At 41.5% G+C, this 19,132-nt stretch overlaps 1 protein-coding gene across 2 annotated transcripts in view; it reads right to left on the reverse strand.

Moving 5' to 3' along the window:
• The window catches only part of SMAP1 (small ArfGAP 1), a 453,919-nt gene that overhangs the window by 293,622 nt on the left and 141,165 nt on the right, over window positions 1-19,132 (reverse strand). For both annotated transcript variants that reach the window (XM_077487401.1, XM_077487402.1), the window contains exon 3: window positions 10,333-10,418. In XM_077487401.1, the coding sequence (XP_077343527.1) occupies window positions 10,333-10,418 (86 nt within the window). The remainder of the gene's footprint in view (window positions 1-10,332; window positions 10,419-19,132) is intronic.

The following is a 19,132-nucleotide window of genomic DNA, read 5'->3' on the forward strand; positions in this document are numbered from 1 at the left end:
TGATCCTGTGATGGAAATCACTGCATGGGCTCTGGAATACTTCCAAAAATCACTGCCTGAACACTGCTCTGTCATCCAAAAATGCAAGGTAAAGCTCAATCGTACAAAGAAGCCATATTGAAGGACTAAACCACCTAATGCAGATGTGCAGGTAGCCTGGATTATGTGATTGCACCACTTCAGAAATACAATAGACAAATTGCAATTACACTGGGTACCACTAGGCACAACGGTATTATACATTACATAACAAAGCCCAGTAAAGGAGATGGATATACAAGTGTTCCAGAACAGACAAAGATCCTCAGGCAAAACCCCATGAAATAAATTTGAGTATAAGAGAAAAACTGCAGTATGTTCGGAGAGTCTTCTAAAAGGCTGATCAGTCTTATATTGATCAATTTTACTTGGGAAGCCTTCAGCCACTTCATAAATATGCTACCTGGGAAGAGCTACATCATGCAAACTGCTTAATAATCACTAGGAAAATATGAAATACAAGTTAAAATAACTGCATTCTAATAATGACACTGCATTTGGTCAAGAATATGAAAATAATTTTTTCTCATTTATCTGCTAATGCTTTTTTAATTTCCAATAACGCTGCCAAAGGCAGCACATGATGGTTTACATCATGCAATGTGACCTTGACAAGGAAAGCAATAAACATGTATAATCTGAAGAAAATCCTGCACGTTGAAATGCCTGTGAAAAGGATAATGTAGATGATATGCCAAATTCAAAGCAAGATTTTAGTCAAATTTTGCTCTTCCACATGAAAATAGCCATTACATTTGATTTCAATATAGGAACACGTTTCATATTAAAATGTAACATAAACATGAATAATATAGTCACTTTTGTTCCCGCTTCAGAATCTTTTTAAGAGGACAAAAACTATTATTTTTTTTTCTGTCAAGGAAAAATATTAAAAGTGCTCTTGGAGCCAATCCCATATACATGTTCTACATTTTCCACTTAAAATGTTATGGGGAGGCATCAAGTTGCTTGCAGCGTCCTCTGGGCTTGTGTGTCCAAGTGACAAGGACATATTTAAAAAAGCCAACCAGGATACAGGTGTTCCCTTATGACTGTGCTCAGCTGATCCTGTCCATTGAATAAACAGGGCACAAGATGGGGGAATTTGACACATTAATGTCATGGGACTAGAATAAATTGAATTTCCAGGTAAGGCTATCTTTGCTACTGGGCATTAACACAATGGGATCACAGAAGAGTCACTGCTATACAGGCTTTTGTGTGTCATACTGAGGTATTTTACATATTCACATTTTAACAGAGCACCACTGGTGAGAAGACTTTAAAATATGTTTAGCCTGGATATAACAAAGTAAGCGTTGTAAGTTTTTTTTTTGTTAAACTTATACAAAACAATTTTTCATATCAACATAAATATTAAAACATTAAATGATATCCTTTCAAAAATAATCCATACATATTCTGTACTTGGCCCTGTAATGAAATAATTTCTTATTGTGTACTTCTGCCTTCTTGTAATGTAATTTTGCCCCCCCCCCCCCCAACTTCCATTAATTTGAAACAAGCAGTGCACGTTAGTTGCGGTCATGTGCTCTGGTTTTAGCACACTACAAATTCCACAGTCTCTAGTCCATCTTGGGAGTGAGAAAGAGGGTGGCTACACTTACACTGGGACCATGGAGAACAAACATAGCCACTCTCTAAAAAGTCAGATTATAGCAGCAAAAGGGAGCAACAGGAGGTTGAGTTAAGAATTTAAAAAAAAATAAAAAAAAATTTAAACTAGAGTTTTGTGCCACCAAGTATATACTTTACTCAAACGTTAAAGAGCTCAGAAATGTCTTTGCAGTGAGGGAAAGCCCCTCTTAGACAAGTGTCCTCACTGGAAGAGTCCCTCTAATCCCGTTCTGGTGGTAGCCTAAAATTTTGGACTTTTGCCTCACTGACGTTAGTTATGAAATAAAACACAAAAAAGTGAATCTCCAACGATGACACAAACTGGCAATATAAAAAAAAAAAAAAAAAAAAAAAAAAAAACTGTTCTAATCCCTTAGAACAGTTTAGGTCAATTTAAAGCTTAACTCCAGGCAAACAGAAAAATACACATATGAAATACATAGGGAGCCATTTCACCTGCCAAGAGAGTTGTCTATCTGTCTATCTAGTTCTGAGATTAACACACAGCCCTGTCACACAACACAACGCTGTTTGGCAGCTCACTGGCTCCTTGTAGTTATGAGATCAAAAGGATTCTCACTTCACTGGACTGCAAATAATAAAAAGAAAACTCATCACTGTATCATGGCAAGCAGAATGACAAGCTTTTTCATGGTTTGCAATGCTCATAGCGCTTTTTCAAAGTCTGAATGGCTTCTCATATTGTTTCTACCTATCTTAGTCTGACCAGAAGCTCACTCGGGTAGGAAATCAGACACACTCTGCATCCGCAGTGGGGCCAAGGCTTCTGCCATAACCTTGTTAAAAATCCTAAAAAAATAAAATAAAAAAAAAGTGTATTCGACACACATGTCCTTTTATCCTCACTGTTCCTTGCAAATGATTCGGAAATTCCTGACGTATGAAAATTTAGGTATACATCCTTTAGATCTATGGACGCCATGGAAAATTTCAGTAAGAGGATTCTTCTGACTGAGAAGGATGGAATCTGAGCAGAATTTCCTGTACAAAACTGATCAGTTTAGAGGTTTTAAATTCAGAGCCCTGAGGGATTCCTTACTAGAAAGATGCCCATGTTCTCAAGGGCTAGGTCCCTGTTCTTAGAAATCTGGCAAAAGTGTGCATCTAACTTCAGCAGCTTATTTCAGAAGGACGCTGGATAATTATCACAGGGAAATATCCTTTTATGATATTTAAAGAAGAAAAATTTCCTCTCCAGATCCTGCCATTCTCTTTTGATAAAGTCTGAGAGAAGCTTGTGCACAGGGAAATCATGCCCTAAATGCTGAACGAGCCTCATGCACCAGAGCTAAACATTAGACATGATCTAATTTAAAATAAAAAAAAAATAAAAAATCACATAAATTAGTTACCATCATTGTGAGCCAGAAGCACAGGTTCACCTGTAGAAGTTTGACCACACATACCGAATATACAGTATAATGCTACTGATGTCAGGGTTTTGCAGGTACTAAGAAACCAAAAACACAGATTTTTAGTGGTCAGACTATTTTGGGCCAACAGTAGATTGTTTTATGAAAGGACTGGATTATTTCCTAAATGCACATAATATATCTGTATACCAATATTTATAGGTAAAGTTGATCCAGGGGATATCCGATTGCCTCCGGGAAGGGGGGAAATAGAAAAAAATATATATATTTTTTTTCCCCCGCTGGCCATGCTTTATTGGTGTGTTTTTTGCCTTCCTCTGGATCAACTGTGGGTATTGGATACTGTATATGGAGGTTATGTGTTCCTCCGCGTCTGTCTTTCTCTGTTGGTTGAACTGGAAGGACTTTTGTCTTTTTTTCAACCAAAATAACTATGTGACTAGCTAACTCACACAGTGCAGTGACTGGTGTTTTTCCATACAGGAACACCACCAGTCACTGCTAGGACAACTGTTTCCATGCATCTCAGGCTGGGTTCACACTTGTAGGACACGACAGTCCGACTTTGGATCCGACTTTGCCTTGCAACTTGAAGTTGGACATGTGTCTGACTTCAATGAACATGGATCCGACTTTGAGCCCCGACAATACTGGGCAATGTGTCTGGTATGAATCTTTAGGGGGAACTCCACACAAAAAACAAACAAACTGGCATAGGTTCCCCTCAAGGAGCATACCAAGCCCTTTGGTCTGGTATGGATTTGAAGGGCAACCCCCACGCCGAAAAGAAAGGCATGGGAGCCCCCCTCAAAATCCATACCAGACCCTTATATCACAGCACACAGCCTGGCCCATGGACCTGTGCCCCCCCCCCCACCCCAAAGCGCCTTGTCCCCATGTTGAGGAGGACAAGGGCCTCTTCCCAACAACCCTTGCTGGTGGTTGTCAGGGTCTGTGGGGGGGGGGGGGGGTTTATTGGAATATGGAAGCCCCGTTTAACAAGGGGCCATCAGATTCCAGGTCCCAATTCTATGTGAATGAGTATGGGGTACATAGTACCCCTACCCATTCACCTAAAAAAAGTCAAAAGTAAAAACACATTACACGTTTTTAAAGTAACTTAAGGCAGCTCCGTTGTCTCTTCCGATCTATTCTTCCCTCTCTAGCTCTTCTGCCCCCTCTGCTGTCATCTTCTGCACTCCGGCAGAAGAGCTAGAGAGGGGAGAAGCGATTGGAAGAGACAACGGAGCTTCCTTAATAAATTACTTTAAAAGCATGTGTAATGTGTTTTATTATTGAGTTATTTTTTTTTTTTTTTTTTTTTTTTTAGGTAAATGAGTAGGGGTACAATGTACCCCTACTCATTCACTTAGGGTGGGGGTGGAATTTGGGGGCCCATGTGTTAAAGGGGGCTTCCAGATTTCGATAAGCCCCCCGCAGACCCCAACAACCACCGGCAAGTGTTGTTGGAAAGAGACCCTTGTCCTCATCAACAGGGTGCTTTGGGGTGGGGGGGCACTTTCCTGACCTGCTGAAAAAGGGTCTGGTATGGATTTTGGGGGGGATCCCATGCCTTTTTTTGATGTGGGGGTTCCCCTTAAAATCCATACCAGACAGAAGGGCCTGGTATGCTCTTGGAGGGGGAACCCATGCCATTTTTTTTTCATTTGGCGTGGAGTTCTCCTTCAAGATCATCAGACCACAAGTCACCTGCCAAAGTCGGATCAGTTAAAACAGCGATCAGACTTCAGTGATGTTCAATGGGCTGAAGCAGGATCAAAGTCAGGCCAAAATAGTGCAGGGAGCATTTTCCAAGTCGGACCGATTTATGTCAGACCAGTTAAGTCATGTGACGTGAGATCCCAATGTCGGAGCATTTGTCATACCAGTGTGAACCTGGCCTTATTCACACTGCAAAGCAGCCCAGAGAGCTGTGTTGCAGTGATCTGCGATAAAATGCAAACATGTTGCATTTTATCACAGTGTTCCGTGCTGGATTGCAAGTCAGTGTACAGCAGAGAAGTGCACCGTGCTGCTGTACAGCAACATGAATAAAATGTCACTTTTGAGCACAAATAAAGTTTGGTCGAAAAGATGAAATAAAAAGGAGAGCTGTGTGATGCCCCTAATCACACACCACACTGCCCCCTACCAAAGGTTCACTGCAGCCGGAACAGACACCTGCTGCACAGTAAACCGCTGAAGTCTACTGTGTTCAGCTGTATATTTATATGTGAATAGGCATTTTAATTCTTTCACTAAAAATCACATCAACACTCTTGTAAAAATCTTACTCAATAAACGTGTTGCTTTTACTTACAATGGTCAGGCTTCTTCAGGCACAGGTGGCATAGCCCTGCTCTCAAAACTGTATCCTGTGAAGGCTACGTCACCAGTTCCTTCCAGGGAAATCTTGGCAGTAAACTGCAAAATCTTTTGAGATTTCAGGGAACAGGTAAATCATAAAAAGCCTGAAATTAGTTATAAGGTTTGGTTGCAGATCGCTATTACTAAACATTTCTAAAATAGTTTTTGAGATATTTATATCTACAGGCAGTCCCCGGGTTACAAACAAGATGGGGTCTTTAGGTTTGTTCTTCAGCTGAATCTGTAAGTTGGAACAGGCACATTTTTTAATGATGGCTCCAGCCAAAACAATTTTCAAGCTTTTAGGATAGCATAGGGAAGGGTTAACATCCCTGTAATGTTTGTTTTGCTGTCTATGCCCCTGATCAGAAGATTTCACCTCACTTAGTGTCCCCAATGACAATTGGATTTTGAAAATTTTGGGTTGTTGTGGAAACAAATCTTTGTGATAAAGCATCAGTGGAAGTACCTTTTTCCGCATAATATCTTACAGGAGTGAATTTCCCTTCCTGTGGGGAGATTTCCTTTCACTTCCTGTCGTCTCCCTCTGTTTGTAAGTAGGAGTCATTTGTAACTAGGGGGCCACCTGTATATATATTTAAGATAAAAAATAAATAAAAATAAGTTCTTTAACGCTTCAGCCCTGGAAGATTTTACCCCCTTCCTGGCCAGAGCACTTTTTGCGATTCGGCACTGCGTCGCTTTAACTGACAATTGCGTGGTCGTGCAACATTGCACCCAAACAGAATCCCCCAAAAATATATATTTAAAAAAAAAAAAAAAAAAAAAAAAAAAAAAAAGTTTTTCTTCCTCTCAGTTTAGGCCGATATGTATTCTACATATTTTTGGAGAGAAAAAAAAAAAAAATCAAAAATTGCAATAAGCGTATATTGATTGGTTTGTGCAAAAGTTATAGCATCTACAAAATAGGGGATTGTTTAATGGCATTTTTATTATTTTATTTTTTATTAGTAATGGTGGCGATCTGCGATTTTTAATCAGGACTGCGACATTATGGCGGACACATTGGACACTTTTGACACTATTTTGGGACCATTGTCATTTATACAGCGATCAGTGCTATAAAAATGCACTGACAGTGGCAGGGAAAGGGTTAAGTGTCTTAGGGAATGATTCTAACTGTTGGAGGGATGGGCTTCAACTCACATGACAGGGAGCAGTGATCTCTGTCATGTCACAAGGCAGAACAGGGAAATTCCCGTTCAGTGGCTCTGACACGATCGCCGACATAGAGTCCGCCAGTCCCGCGGTACGGTCACGCTGTACATGGCGCGTGCCTCCTGTCCCTGCCTCTTAAAGGGAACTTACAGGTACACCCACATGCCCACCGCTGCCATTGTGCCGACGTATAACGGTGTGCTCAAACAATACAGTGATAAAGGGGCATAAAAAGGTGGTATGCTGACTGTTACCTACTATGATGGCAAGTATTATCACTTTTTGTAAAAATACTTTAGACATTCAGTCCCATAAATAGACCTGAATGTATGTGAAACTATGGGTCGATTTTACTAAAAGGTATATAGGCTGTTTGCTTTGCAAGCGCAGTTACTCCACAGCTTAGTAAATAAGATAAAGCTTTACTTAGAACACCCACTCACATGCAAGGAGAATAAAAAAAAAAAAAAAATATAGAAAAAAACCGTGCATTTTTACTTGCACATGATTGGATGATGAAAGTCAGCAGAGCTTCCCCTCATTCACTACGCTCTAGAGCAACTGCACTTGCAAAGCACACAATCCATTTGCCTTTAGTAAATCCACCCCAATATATTGTCCATATAACCAATGTACATATTTTTCAGTTAAGGAATGATACAGTGGGTAAACATTTTTAGAAAAAAAAATCTTGAGCTATAAAAAGGTAAAAACGGTAGACCAAAGATAATTCCTATGCTTGAAATGTCATCCATTACATTATTTTCTCTTTTACTCCAACAATGAAATTAGCATGAGCCCCACGGGGAAGGTTAGGTGGGCACACAGTCCTTACATCCTAATGTGAGCCAGAACACTGATTAAATATGCATTCTGCCTTCCTCTGAACGCTACCAGTTTGCAGACAATTAAATTACCATTTAGCCCCATAGAAAAGTAAATCATAGTGAAGTAAATCTTACATTTGCAGGCGCATCCCATTGACAACAGAACAACTTTGAAAAGATCAAACAACCTCAAAGGAACAGAACTGTTGATTAGGTCTGCTGCACAATAGATCTCAGGAAACTAAAGTAATTAAAAATTTCAAGATAAGACCTGAAATCCTAATAATGGAAAGCTTAATGTAAAACTATCATTTGTCATTTAAGGGTACGTGCGGACTATAATTAACTGTATCCCACAAGAGAAATTATACTCTTCTAACTTCACACATGAAATTACATTCACTTTATAAAATGATGGCAACATCAGCACTGGAAGAGGTAATAGACTACAAGTACAATACTCCCTGTTAGAGAAAACATCTTGACAATTATGAGAGCGGAGATTCTAAGCACATTGGTCAAATGTTGATCAAGTTCAACGAGTGGGACAATTTAGGTGTATAAGTGGCAGTTTTGATAAGCAATCAGATGTCTAACACAACACACACTTAAATAACAGTAAGGTCAGATTATTAGGAGACCAGTGAAATCACCCATGGAGATTGCAAATAAAGCAATCACAAGATCCCGACCCATACCTCCAAGCAGTTAGAGAAAGCATATAATCAGAATTTGAAAAGAACGCAGCCTGCGGAAAACTGGTTTTGTTGAACTTCAAAACAAGCTCCTATTTGGTCATTGTATAACGAATATAAATATTACCAGCTTAGCGATTTTACTGTAATTTTTTTTTTTATGCATCAGGCCTCAACAGTAATAAAAATCTGACAGTATTTCTAACGCCTCACCACACTAGGGAGAAAAAATAAAAAACAAAAAATAAAGGATGTTTGGCATTAGATACAATACACTTTAGGCAGACGCAGGCAAAGTAATGGGCAGAAAGCATTTCTGGTGTAAATAATGCCGCGTACACATGTAGCAGACTATCCGGCGGACTTTCCGAACGAGCTACTTGCCCACACACGGTACTTTTTCAGTGGACTAATACGGCGAACGGACTTGCCCACACACACGGAGGAAAGTCCGCTCATTTTTAGCGCGTCTCCAGGTAGCCGGGGCCAGCGAAGGAGGCGTCGCTGGCCCCGTCACCTGGTATGGACTTAAAGGGAAATCCCTCATGTCCATATCAGACCCTTATCCGAGCACGCTACCCGGCCGGTCAGGAAAGGGGGTGGGGACGAGCCCCCCCACCCCAAAGTACCTTGTCCCCATGTTGATGAGGACAAGGACCTCTTCCTGATAACCCTGGCCGTTGGTTGACTGCTGGTGGGGGGCTTATCGGAATCCGGGAGCCCCCTTTGATAAGTGGGACTCTGGATCCCGGCCCCCCACCCTATGTGAATGAGTATGGGGTACAATGTACCCCTACCCATTCACCTGTGAAAAAAGTAAAAAAAAAAAAACACACACAACACACAAGGGTTAAAATAGTTTATTGCACAGCTCCGGGGGTGTTCCGTCTTCGGGGGTCTTCTCGCCGGACTCCTCCGCCATCTTCTGCTAGCTCTTTTACTAGCGGAGGAGCCCGGCTTTCTTCTTTGTCGCCGCCCTCCTCTTCCTCCTCTTCTGACTTCGGGGGTCTCGTCTCCCTCTTGGGTTCTTCTTGCCGGGTCTTCTGTCGCCGTCTTCTGTTCTTCTCTTCAGATGTTGCCTCGTCGCTGTCTCTGCTCACAATGACGGGGACGCGGCAACTTATATAGGGACATCACTGGATGATGTCCCCGCCCATTATGATGTCACAGTCCCAGAGGATGCTGGGACTGTGACATCATAATGGGTGGGGACATCATCCAGTGATGTCCCTATATAAGTCACCACGCACCGCGTCCCCGTCATTGTGAGCAGACACAGCGACGAGGCAACATCCGGCGGACCGATTGGAGTGCAAAAATACTTAGTCCGCCAGACTTTTGGGTAAAAAAAAGTCCGCCAGAGCCCACACACGGTGGGATTGTCCGGCGGACTTGAGTCCACCGGATTGTTTGATCGTGTGTACGAGGTATTACACTTCACTGGACATTTGTTCCTGCTTCCTGTTAGAATGGCACCTTTGGTTTTGGCATCAGTCATAGTCAGCATTTAATATCTAGAAATAGAAGCTTGTTTACCTGGAGATGATGGTAAAGCACTGTACTTAACAAATAAGATTTTTGTGCGCCGCTGTATGCACACAATCACTGATTAGCCCCCAGTTGCCATCTATTACTTTGTGAGCTACCACAACAATACAATAGGGAAATGCTTATTTCTGGCTATAGACCAATTTCATAAGTCTCATGGTATGGCTGGAGCTCAAAAACCTGCTTCTTTCACAATGAATTGGCACATTTTTCAAAAATATATCTTTGCATATTGTGACAGGTTAAAAGGGTTCTAATTACTAATATGTCCACTAATACAATTAGCTACAGCTATAAATACATTCTTGACTAAAATACATTTTTATATAGTATATCATTTTTTTTTTTAAACATACAATTGAACACTTCATTTATTACTGATATATTCATTCTTTAAAAACATACAAAAAACACATTTTGTACTTTGAAAATGTGGAAAAAGTTCAAAAGGAAGTCTCATTTAATACTTTAGCTTGCACAGCAGCTGTTTAATGGCTTTTAATAAGAAGAATCTTTGCCCAGTCTTTGACATTCCAGTAGTGACTTATTCTGTAATTAAAGAACGTGTTACACCAACATTTTATATTCCTTATATGTGACTGCTGTACCCTCTAGAAGAAAAACACTGAATTGGAAAAAGGATACTGGTCCGTTTGAGGTCTTCTAAAGTTTTCAGGAAGATTAGCTTCATAGAACACTCTTGCCCTCGTGTTTCCCATGTCCTGCATACACTATTAAGAAAAAAATAAAATAAATTGAAGTGAACGTTATACAGCTTAAAATACATGCAGATATTTACTTTTATTGTAAAATTTTAACCCCTACAAATCTAAGCTTTTCTATTGGTCATATAGGCCACCTATTACAATAAAACAGGGATATGCAATTAGCGGACCTCCAGCTGTTGCAAAACTACAAGTCCCATCATGCCTCTGCCTCTGGGTGTCCTGCTTGCGGCTGTCGGAGTCTTGCTATGCCTCATGGGAATTTTAGTTCTGCAACAGCTGGAGGTCCGCTAATTGCATATCCCTGCAAAAAAAGGACCTTTAAGATGGCTTTGGAGATGATGGGAACCATTCTTAGGTTTAAAACTTTCACTAAAAAGAAATCATAGAACAGCCCCCAATACACAAAGCTGATCTTTTGGTTATAGAGAAACTGCAGCCATGTTTTCCAGATGCTTGGGAGTCTTGTGACCTATAATTATTAATGTTCATGTTATAGCTACATTTTTTTCAGTGCTTAAAAGGAGTATAATATCCATCTCTGAGCAGAGAGCTGGTGGCTGACAGCCACAGGCTCTCCGCTCTGCCCCCCCCCCCCCCCTGCGCTCACTGGAGCACTGGGCTGTGGCAGGGCAGCTGCCTCAGGCTCTCTCAGTCCAGGCATGTGGGCAGATCCCAACTCCATTCTTGGAATCTTGCCGGAGCCTGGACAGGTTCTGGGACTTCAGTCCACTGCTGAAAACAGGTTACAGGAGTGCAGAACGAATTGCACACAAGCTTTGGCTGTACTTCTCCTTTAATTTTATTTACAGTATTATGTTGCCTCAGGAGACACAGGATCTTAAGCCATTACCACTGCAGTGTTCAAAAGCAGTAAAACTGAGGGGTGGGCCACACAGTCAACAAAAAGCCCACAAAACAATAGGCCAAGAAGGCTCAACAGACTCAATGAGAAGTTTGTAGCCCCTTATCCACTGGGCACTTAAACCCCCTTCCTAATCAGACCAATTTTCAGCTTTGGTGCTCTCAAACTTTGAATGACAATTACTCAGTCATGCAACACTGTACCTATATGAAATTGTTGTACTTTTTTTCTACACAAATAGAGCTTCTCTTTGGTGGTATTTAATCACCGCTGGGTTTTTTATTTTTTGCGCTATAAATCAAAAAAACTGAAAGTGCAGTAAAGTAAAAATTTGGTTTCTGTTGAAATTTATTGCAGAGTATTGGCAGAGAATCGCACAGCGTTGCAGAGTATTGCACAGCGTGGCAAAGTATTGCACAGTATGAGGGAGAGTATTGGCACAGAGCAGTGCTGTGGGCACTACACATTCAGCCCACAGCACTGCTGCCATCTCTCCCCCTCTCACTGTACCGATCGGTACAGAGAGGGGAGGGTGGAACTGGCACCATGACATGACGCCGGTTTGTTTACAAGTAAACGCTCAGTCATTTGACAGAGCGATCACATGTTAAACGCCCACTACCAGCAGCTGTTTACCGCAATCTGTGATGTGCCTGGTCTTCTGGAACCGGCGGTCATGGATGTTTGTGGGAGCTCGCCCTAGGGGGCGCAAGAGAGCAAGATTCTGGGAGGATGTCCTTGGATGCCCACCCAGAAAAACACTACCATGCTGTAGCCATCTTTCGTCTATGGCCCGGTCGGAAAGTGGTTAAAGTAGAACTATAGGCAAAACTTTGGATAGAGTGAGGGAGGGTATAACCCCTGAAAAGGTTTATTTTGCCCTCTTTATCCCATTAAAGGATTTACCTTCACTTCACATAGCCAAAACAGGAAATGAGAGGAAATCGCTGAAAATTAAGGTAATCTCTTAGGGACCCCAGGTAACCAGAACTAGTGTACCCACTGGAAAATTTCCCCTCTATTATTTTTCTGGGGACAACCCAAAATGTGGGATATCCTTTTACTTTCACTGATAATGGTAAACAGGACATATGGAGAGGGTGAATTTCCCTAATGGGGACACAAACCATAATAAAAACTGATAGGTGTTCTAATCCATCTCTACTTAACCAAAACTATATATTTAAAAAAAAAAAAAAAAAAAAATGAAGTTTTGTCTTTAGTTATACTTTATGTTCAATACTGGCATCAAATCTAAGAAACGGAAGCCTGATGCTGAAAAAGCCATATAGCAAATATTTGATCCTGTAAAGTAAGCCTGAACAAAGAAGGGAAAACCCTATTCCTTAAATCATAAGCTTTAATGATAACTTGTTTTATCCGCCTAGCAATGTTGGAACAAGAATCAAGTAGACCCCTGCAGGAACCCTCGGGATGTACAAAGAGGAAGAACTCATTGCATAAAAGAGGCAACAGCTGAGAGGAAAGACATTTAACTGGTATGTTGCAGAGCAGGACATAGGGGAGAAAGAAAGAAAGAACAACATCCTGGTTGGGGTGGAAGAAAGACAACATTAGGGAGGAAGGAGGTTTTATGCTTCAAGACAACATTGTCCAACACTAAGAAGGGCTTACAGGATAAGGTTGCTAACTCAGAGAGAGGCCACCTTCCAAATGATGTCAAACACAGAATTAGGTTCAAAAAGGCAGCCTTTGGGGAGCACAGAGGACAAGATTAAATTCTATAGCATACAGGGGGAGATAGGTGTGCAACACCCTGAACAAGTGATTGTAAAGTCTTTTTTCTATAAAAAATAATAAACATGTTATACTTACCTCCTCTGTGCAGTGTATTTGCACAGAGCAGCCCCAATACTCCTCTTCTGTGCTCCTGGCCCTTCCCTCCTGTTAAGTGCAGCAAGCAGATTGCTATGGGGGCACCCAAGCTGAGCTGCAGCTTTGTGTGTCCATTTAGACATGGAGCTGCAAACCGGCCCCACCCCTGCTCTCATGATTGGTTAACATGACTTTAATTTACAGTAGTGGGAGCCAATGGTGCCATTGCTGTGTCTCAGCCAATCAGGAGAGAGACGGCCAAGACACTCGTGGACATCGCTGGACAGAGATGGGGGTCGGCAACAAGAGAGCAGGAGTCAGCAGCACTGGACGTTCTAAGTATTTTAACAGTTTACTCAGGGAATGCTTATTTAGCTGTGCTCAATGTGTTAGTTTATAAAATGCTGAGGATTAATAGTACTTTAAGGGATCAGTTCAACCCCTTAAAGTACTTTTTCTGTAACAGACCTGAAGCACCAAACTGAATGTGGTCTACTGGGCGCTCAGTTCATCACATCACGGATCTGGTGGACAGATTACTGGGAGGGGCTGGAGAAGACTCGGCTGTCACGGTGCACGTTGGCACCAAATGATAAAGTCACAGGCAGAAGGAGTGTCTAAATTGAGGAAACAGACCTCCAAGGTAGTATTCTCAGGAATACTACCAGTACATCAAGCCATACCAGAAAGGCAGCGTGAGATTAGGGAATTAAACAAGTGGCCGAGGATCTGGTGTAGTAAGGAAGAGTTTGGATTCCTGGAGGGCTGGGCAGACCTCTCAATCACCAGAACTATAGAGGGAACAGACTGTGCCTAAATGAGGAGGGTGCAGATCAGCTGGGAGTAAAGATGGGCAAAAAGTTGCAGAGGTTTTCAAACTAGGCAACGGGGGGGGGGGGGGGGGGGGGAGGAGGCAGAGGTAAACATATTCCAGAGGGTAGTATTGGGGGCATTAGTTGTAGGTTGACTAAAGCAAACAAACAAACCCAAGGTAAGTATAGTAAGAAGTCCTAGTTGAAATCTCAGAACACTCAATAAGAGGATAGTATGCGACCGGTCTAAACTACGTGGCATGTTCACCAATGCCAGGAGCCAGGCGGACAATATAGGTGAACTAGAGATACTGTTGTACAAGGAGGATTTCAATTTTGTGGGAATTTCAGAGACCTGGTTCAACAGCTCTCATGATTGGCTGGCAACCATTCAATGGTATACCCTTTATCGCAGGGATAGAGAAAGTAAAAAAGGGGAGGGGTATGCCTATATATCAAGAATAATGTGCAAGTGACTGAGAGATGACATCACTAAGGCAACTAGGAAGGTGGTGGAATCCTTATGGGTAAAGCTCCAAAGAGATGATGCTAAGGGGAAAATATTACTGGGGGTATGCTATAGGCCCCCTAGCCTGAGGGAGGAGGGGGAGATGATCTATCACAAGTTGGATTAGCAGGAAGGATGGGAAGTGTTATCATAATGGGGGATTTTATTTATCCAGGCATAGACTGGGCAGAGGGAACCACACATTTGTCTAAGGCTCGCCAGTTCCTAAATGTATTGCAGGACAATTTCATGGCTCAGATGGTAGATGCACCAACTAGAAAAAGCATTACTGGATCTACTGATTACAAACAATACAGACCTGATCACAGATGTGGAAATTTAGGAAACAGCGATCATAGGTCAATTGGCTTCAGTATAAATCATACAAATATGAAACATAAGGGGAACACAAAGACACTGAATTTCAAAAGAGCCAACTTTCCTAAACGACAAACCTCGTTAGAAGGCATGAATTGAGATAAAATATTAGGAACAAAGAACACGGAGGAGAGATTGGTTTGCTTTAAGAGAATTAGCCAATGCATCCCATTGGGCAATAAATTTAAAAGAGCGAACAAAAGTCCTGAATGGCTTAACTCAAATGTAAAAATGCATATAAAAGCAAAGTAGAAGGCCTTCAAAAATAAAAGGTTGAGCGATCATCATCAGCATTCAGATTTTATAAAGAATGCAACAAGAAATGCAAGGGTACAATTAGGGAGGCTAATACAGAACACAAAAGACACATAGCGGAGGAGAGCAAAAAAAATATTCTAAGAAATTCTTTAAGTATGTAAACAGTAAAAAGAGGGTGACAGACCATATTGGACCCATAAAGAATGAGGAAGGACATCTAGTTACAAAGGATGGGGTGATGGTGGAGGTATTGAATTCATTCTTCGAGGGAATCGGGGGGGGGGGGGGGACTTCAGTAACCAAAACTGCAGTGTTTATCCTTATGACACATCACAGGAAGCACATCCATGTTTAACAGAGGACAGAATTCAAATTAGACTTGGGGAAACTTAACATTAATAAAACACTGAGACCAGATGGCTTGCATGTGAGGGTACATAGTTGGAACTCAGTCAAGTAATTGCCAGAACATTGTTCCTAATTCTTACGGACAGTCTACTGACTGGAATGGTACCAGGTGATTGGAGAAAAGCCAATTTAGCATCAATATTTAAAAAAGGGCCCAAAATACATCCCTGGGAATTACAGACTACTTACCCCAACATCAATAGTATGCAAGCTCTTGGAGGGGATGATAAGGGACTATATACAAGATTTTAGTAACAAGAACAGTATCATTAGCAGTAATCAGCATGGATTCATGAAGAATTGTTCCTGCCAAACCAATCTATTAACCTTCTATGAGAAAGCGAGTTGCCATCTAGATAAAGGAAGGCCCGTAGACGTGGTATATCTGGATTTTGCAAAAAGCATTTGACACAGTTCCCCATAAATGTTTACTGTACAAAACAAGGTCCGCTGCCATGGACCATAGGGCGAGTACATGGATTGAAAACTGGCAACAAGGACGAGTTCAGAGGGTGGTGATAAATTGGGAGTACACAGAATGGTTAGGGGTAGGTAGAGGGTTCCCACAGGATTCTGTGCTGGGTCCAATCCTATTAAGCAGGGCAATAACTTCTCTGCAGGATGTGGAAATCTTGCAAAAAGATCTGAACAAATTAATGGGGTGGGCAACTACATGGCAAATGAGGTTTAATGTAGAAAAATGTAAAAATAATGCATTTGGGTGCCAAAAATATGAATGCAATCTATACACTGGGGGGAGAACCTCTAGGGGAATCTAGGATGGAAAAGGACCTGGGGATCCTAGTAGAGGATAGGCTCAGCAATGGCATGTAATGTCAAGCTGCTGCTAACAAAGCAAAAAGAATATTGGCATGCATTAAAAAGCATAATAGAGAGAATCCTTGTGCTCTACAAGGCTCTGGTCCGGCCGCACCTACAGTATGCTGTCCAGTTCTGGGCACCAGTCCTCAAGGAAGGATGTACTGGAAATGGAGGGAGTACAAAGAAGGGCAACAAAGCTAATAAATGGTCTGGAGGATATTAGTTATGAGGAAAGGTTTGCTAGCACTGAACGTATTCTCTCTGAAGAAACACTTGAGAGGGGATATGATTTAAATTTACAAATACTGTACTGGTGACCCCACAATAGGGATAAAACTTTTCCGCAGAAGGAAGTTTAACAAGACACGTGGCCACGCATTAAAATTAGAAGAAAAGAGGTTTAACCATAAACTATGTAGAGGATTCTTTACCGTAAGAGCGGCAAGGATGTGGAATTCATATATGATATATACAAGTTACTATAAATGCTAATAGTAGCAACATAGCAAAGCTACCTGCCATTTTCTTCTTTGTATCATAAATTACATCTCCTCTTCACTTTCCATGATAATGAGATTTCAAATGCAGTGCAAAAGAGGGTGCCATGGTCTAAAGAATCTGTTAATTATGATTCAATGACTCCCACTTACGTACGTCACTTTAATGCTCAGCATGCTTATTTTACATTATTAACAAATAACAATTGAACAGCCCATCGTTAACTGGTTAACGGTTTTGCTCTCAACAAAAACATTTTCTAACTGGACACGCTACAATATGACTGTATATTCTATGTAGCAAGGATAAAAAAAAAAAAAAAAAACTACACAAATCTAAAAAGGAGTGTGAATACCGGTATATAGAAGTGAAAAACCCAAAACCTCAAGGTTTTATGAAACTGTGCTAAAGCATGCTGGATATATTTTTCACTAGCTTCAAATTATATATATATATATATATATATATATATATATATATATATATATATATATATATATATATATATATATATATATATATATATATATATATATATATATATATAGTCTGATCACACAATTTTCAATCGTTTTTGCTGGCACTTAGGATTGCGCAAACATATGAAAGAGCAGTCTGTTGGGTTAGATCCAATCCCTAAAAAAACGCTTCTACATTTTCTTAGACGTTTGCTTTTTTGTTTTTGTTTAAGTAATGAGGGGGGCAATTCTGTGCATTAAAATACAGCATGACTGGTTTATAAGGGATAAACTCCCAATCTTAATCCGATTTCTGATGCTCAGCGGATTACGGGAAGTCCCTATATAGACACATTTCAGGTAGTTATACTAAAAATACATTTAACCACTTGCCTACGGGGCACTTATACCCCCTTCCCAACCAGGCCAATTTTCAGCTTTCAATGCTCTCACATGAATGACAATTAGTCATGTACGCATATGACATTATTGTCCTCTCTCCTCCCACACACAGAGCTTTCTTTTGGTGGTATTTAACCGCTTGCCGAACAGTGCATGATAAATGTCAGCACAATGGCACGGCTGTGCAAATGGGCATACTTGTACATCCCCTTTAAGACGCGTCATTGTGGGGGCATGTCCGCTGCGTACTCCATGACCGCAGGTTCTGCTGGAACTTGTTTGTTTCACAGAGAGGGCCGAATGGGGAAATGCCTTTATAAACAAGCAAGTGACATAACGAGGATCTACTTCTTCCTGTCAATGAGAGCAGCGATTGCTGTCATGTTAGTCGCAGCCCATCCCCCCTCCCCCCACCCCAGTTAGAATCACTCCCTAGGACACACTTAACCCCTTCTCTGTCAGTGTCATTTTATACAGTAATCTGTGCATTTTTATAGCACTGAAGGCTGTATAAATTACAATGGCCCCAAATAGTGTCAAAAGTGTCTGATGTGTCCGCCAAAATGTCGCAGCCATGATAAAAATTGCAGATCATTACTAATAAAATATTTTTTTTTTTTAGAAAAATGCCATAAATCTATCCCCTATTTTGTAGACGCTATAACTTTTGCGCAAACCAATCAATATACGCTTATTGCGATTTTGTTTTTTTACAAAAAAATATGTAGAAGAAAACATATCGGTTTAAACGGAAAGGAAATTTGTTTTTTTTATATACTTTTTGGGATATTTATTATAGCAAAAAATATTTTTTCTTTCAAAATTGTCTTTTGTTTATAGCACAAAAAATAAAAACTGCAGAGGTGATCAAATACCACCAAAAGAAAGCTCTATTTGTGGGGAAAAAAAAAAAGGACAATTTTGCTTGGTTGTAACATCACGCAATTGTCAGTTAAAGCGATACAGTGGGGAGGAAGAGAGGAGAGAGGGGAGGAAGAGAGAGGAAGAGAGAGGGGGGGGGAGGGGAAGAGAGAGAGAGAGAGAGGGGGGGGGGAGGAAGAGAGAGAGAGAGAGAGAGGGGGGGAGGAAGAGAGAGAGAGAGAGAGGGGGGGGGGAAGAGAGAGAGAGAGAGGGGGGGGGGGGAGGAAGAGAGAGAGAGAGAGAGAGGGGGGGGAGGAAGAGAGAGAGAGAGAGGGGGGGGGAGGAAGAGAGAGAGAGAGAGGGGGGGGAGGAAGAGAGAGGGGGGGGGAGGAAGAGAGAGAGAGGGGGGGGGAGGGGGGGAGAGAGGGGGGGGAGGAAGAGAGAGAGGGGGGAGGAAGAGAGAGAGGGGGGGGAGGAAGAGAGAGAGGGGGGGAGAGGAAGAGAGAGAGGGGGGGAGAGAGAGGGGGGGGGAGAGAGAGAGGGGGGGGAGAGAGAGAGGGGGGGGGAGAGAGAGAGAGGGGGGGGAGAGAGAGAGGGGGGGGAGAGAGAGAGAT

The sequence above is a fragment of the Lithobates pipiens genome, unplaced genomic scaffold (assembly GCF_037356315.1).
Source record: "Lithobates pipiens isolate NorthernLeopardFrog02 unplaced genomic scaffold, aLitPip1_a1.2 Scaffold_18, whole genome shotgun sequence".
NCBI classification, from domain to species: Eukaryota; Metazoa; Chordata; class Amphibia; order Anura; family Ranidae; genus Lithobates; species Lithobates pipiens.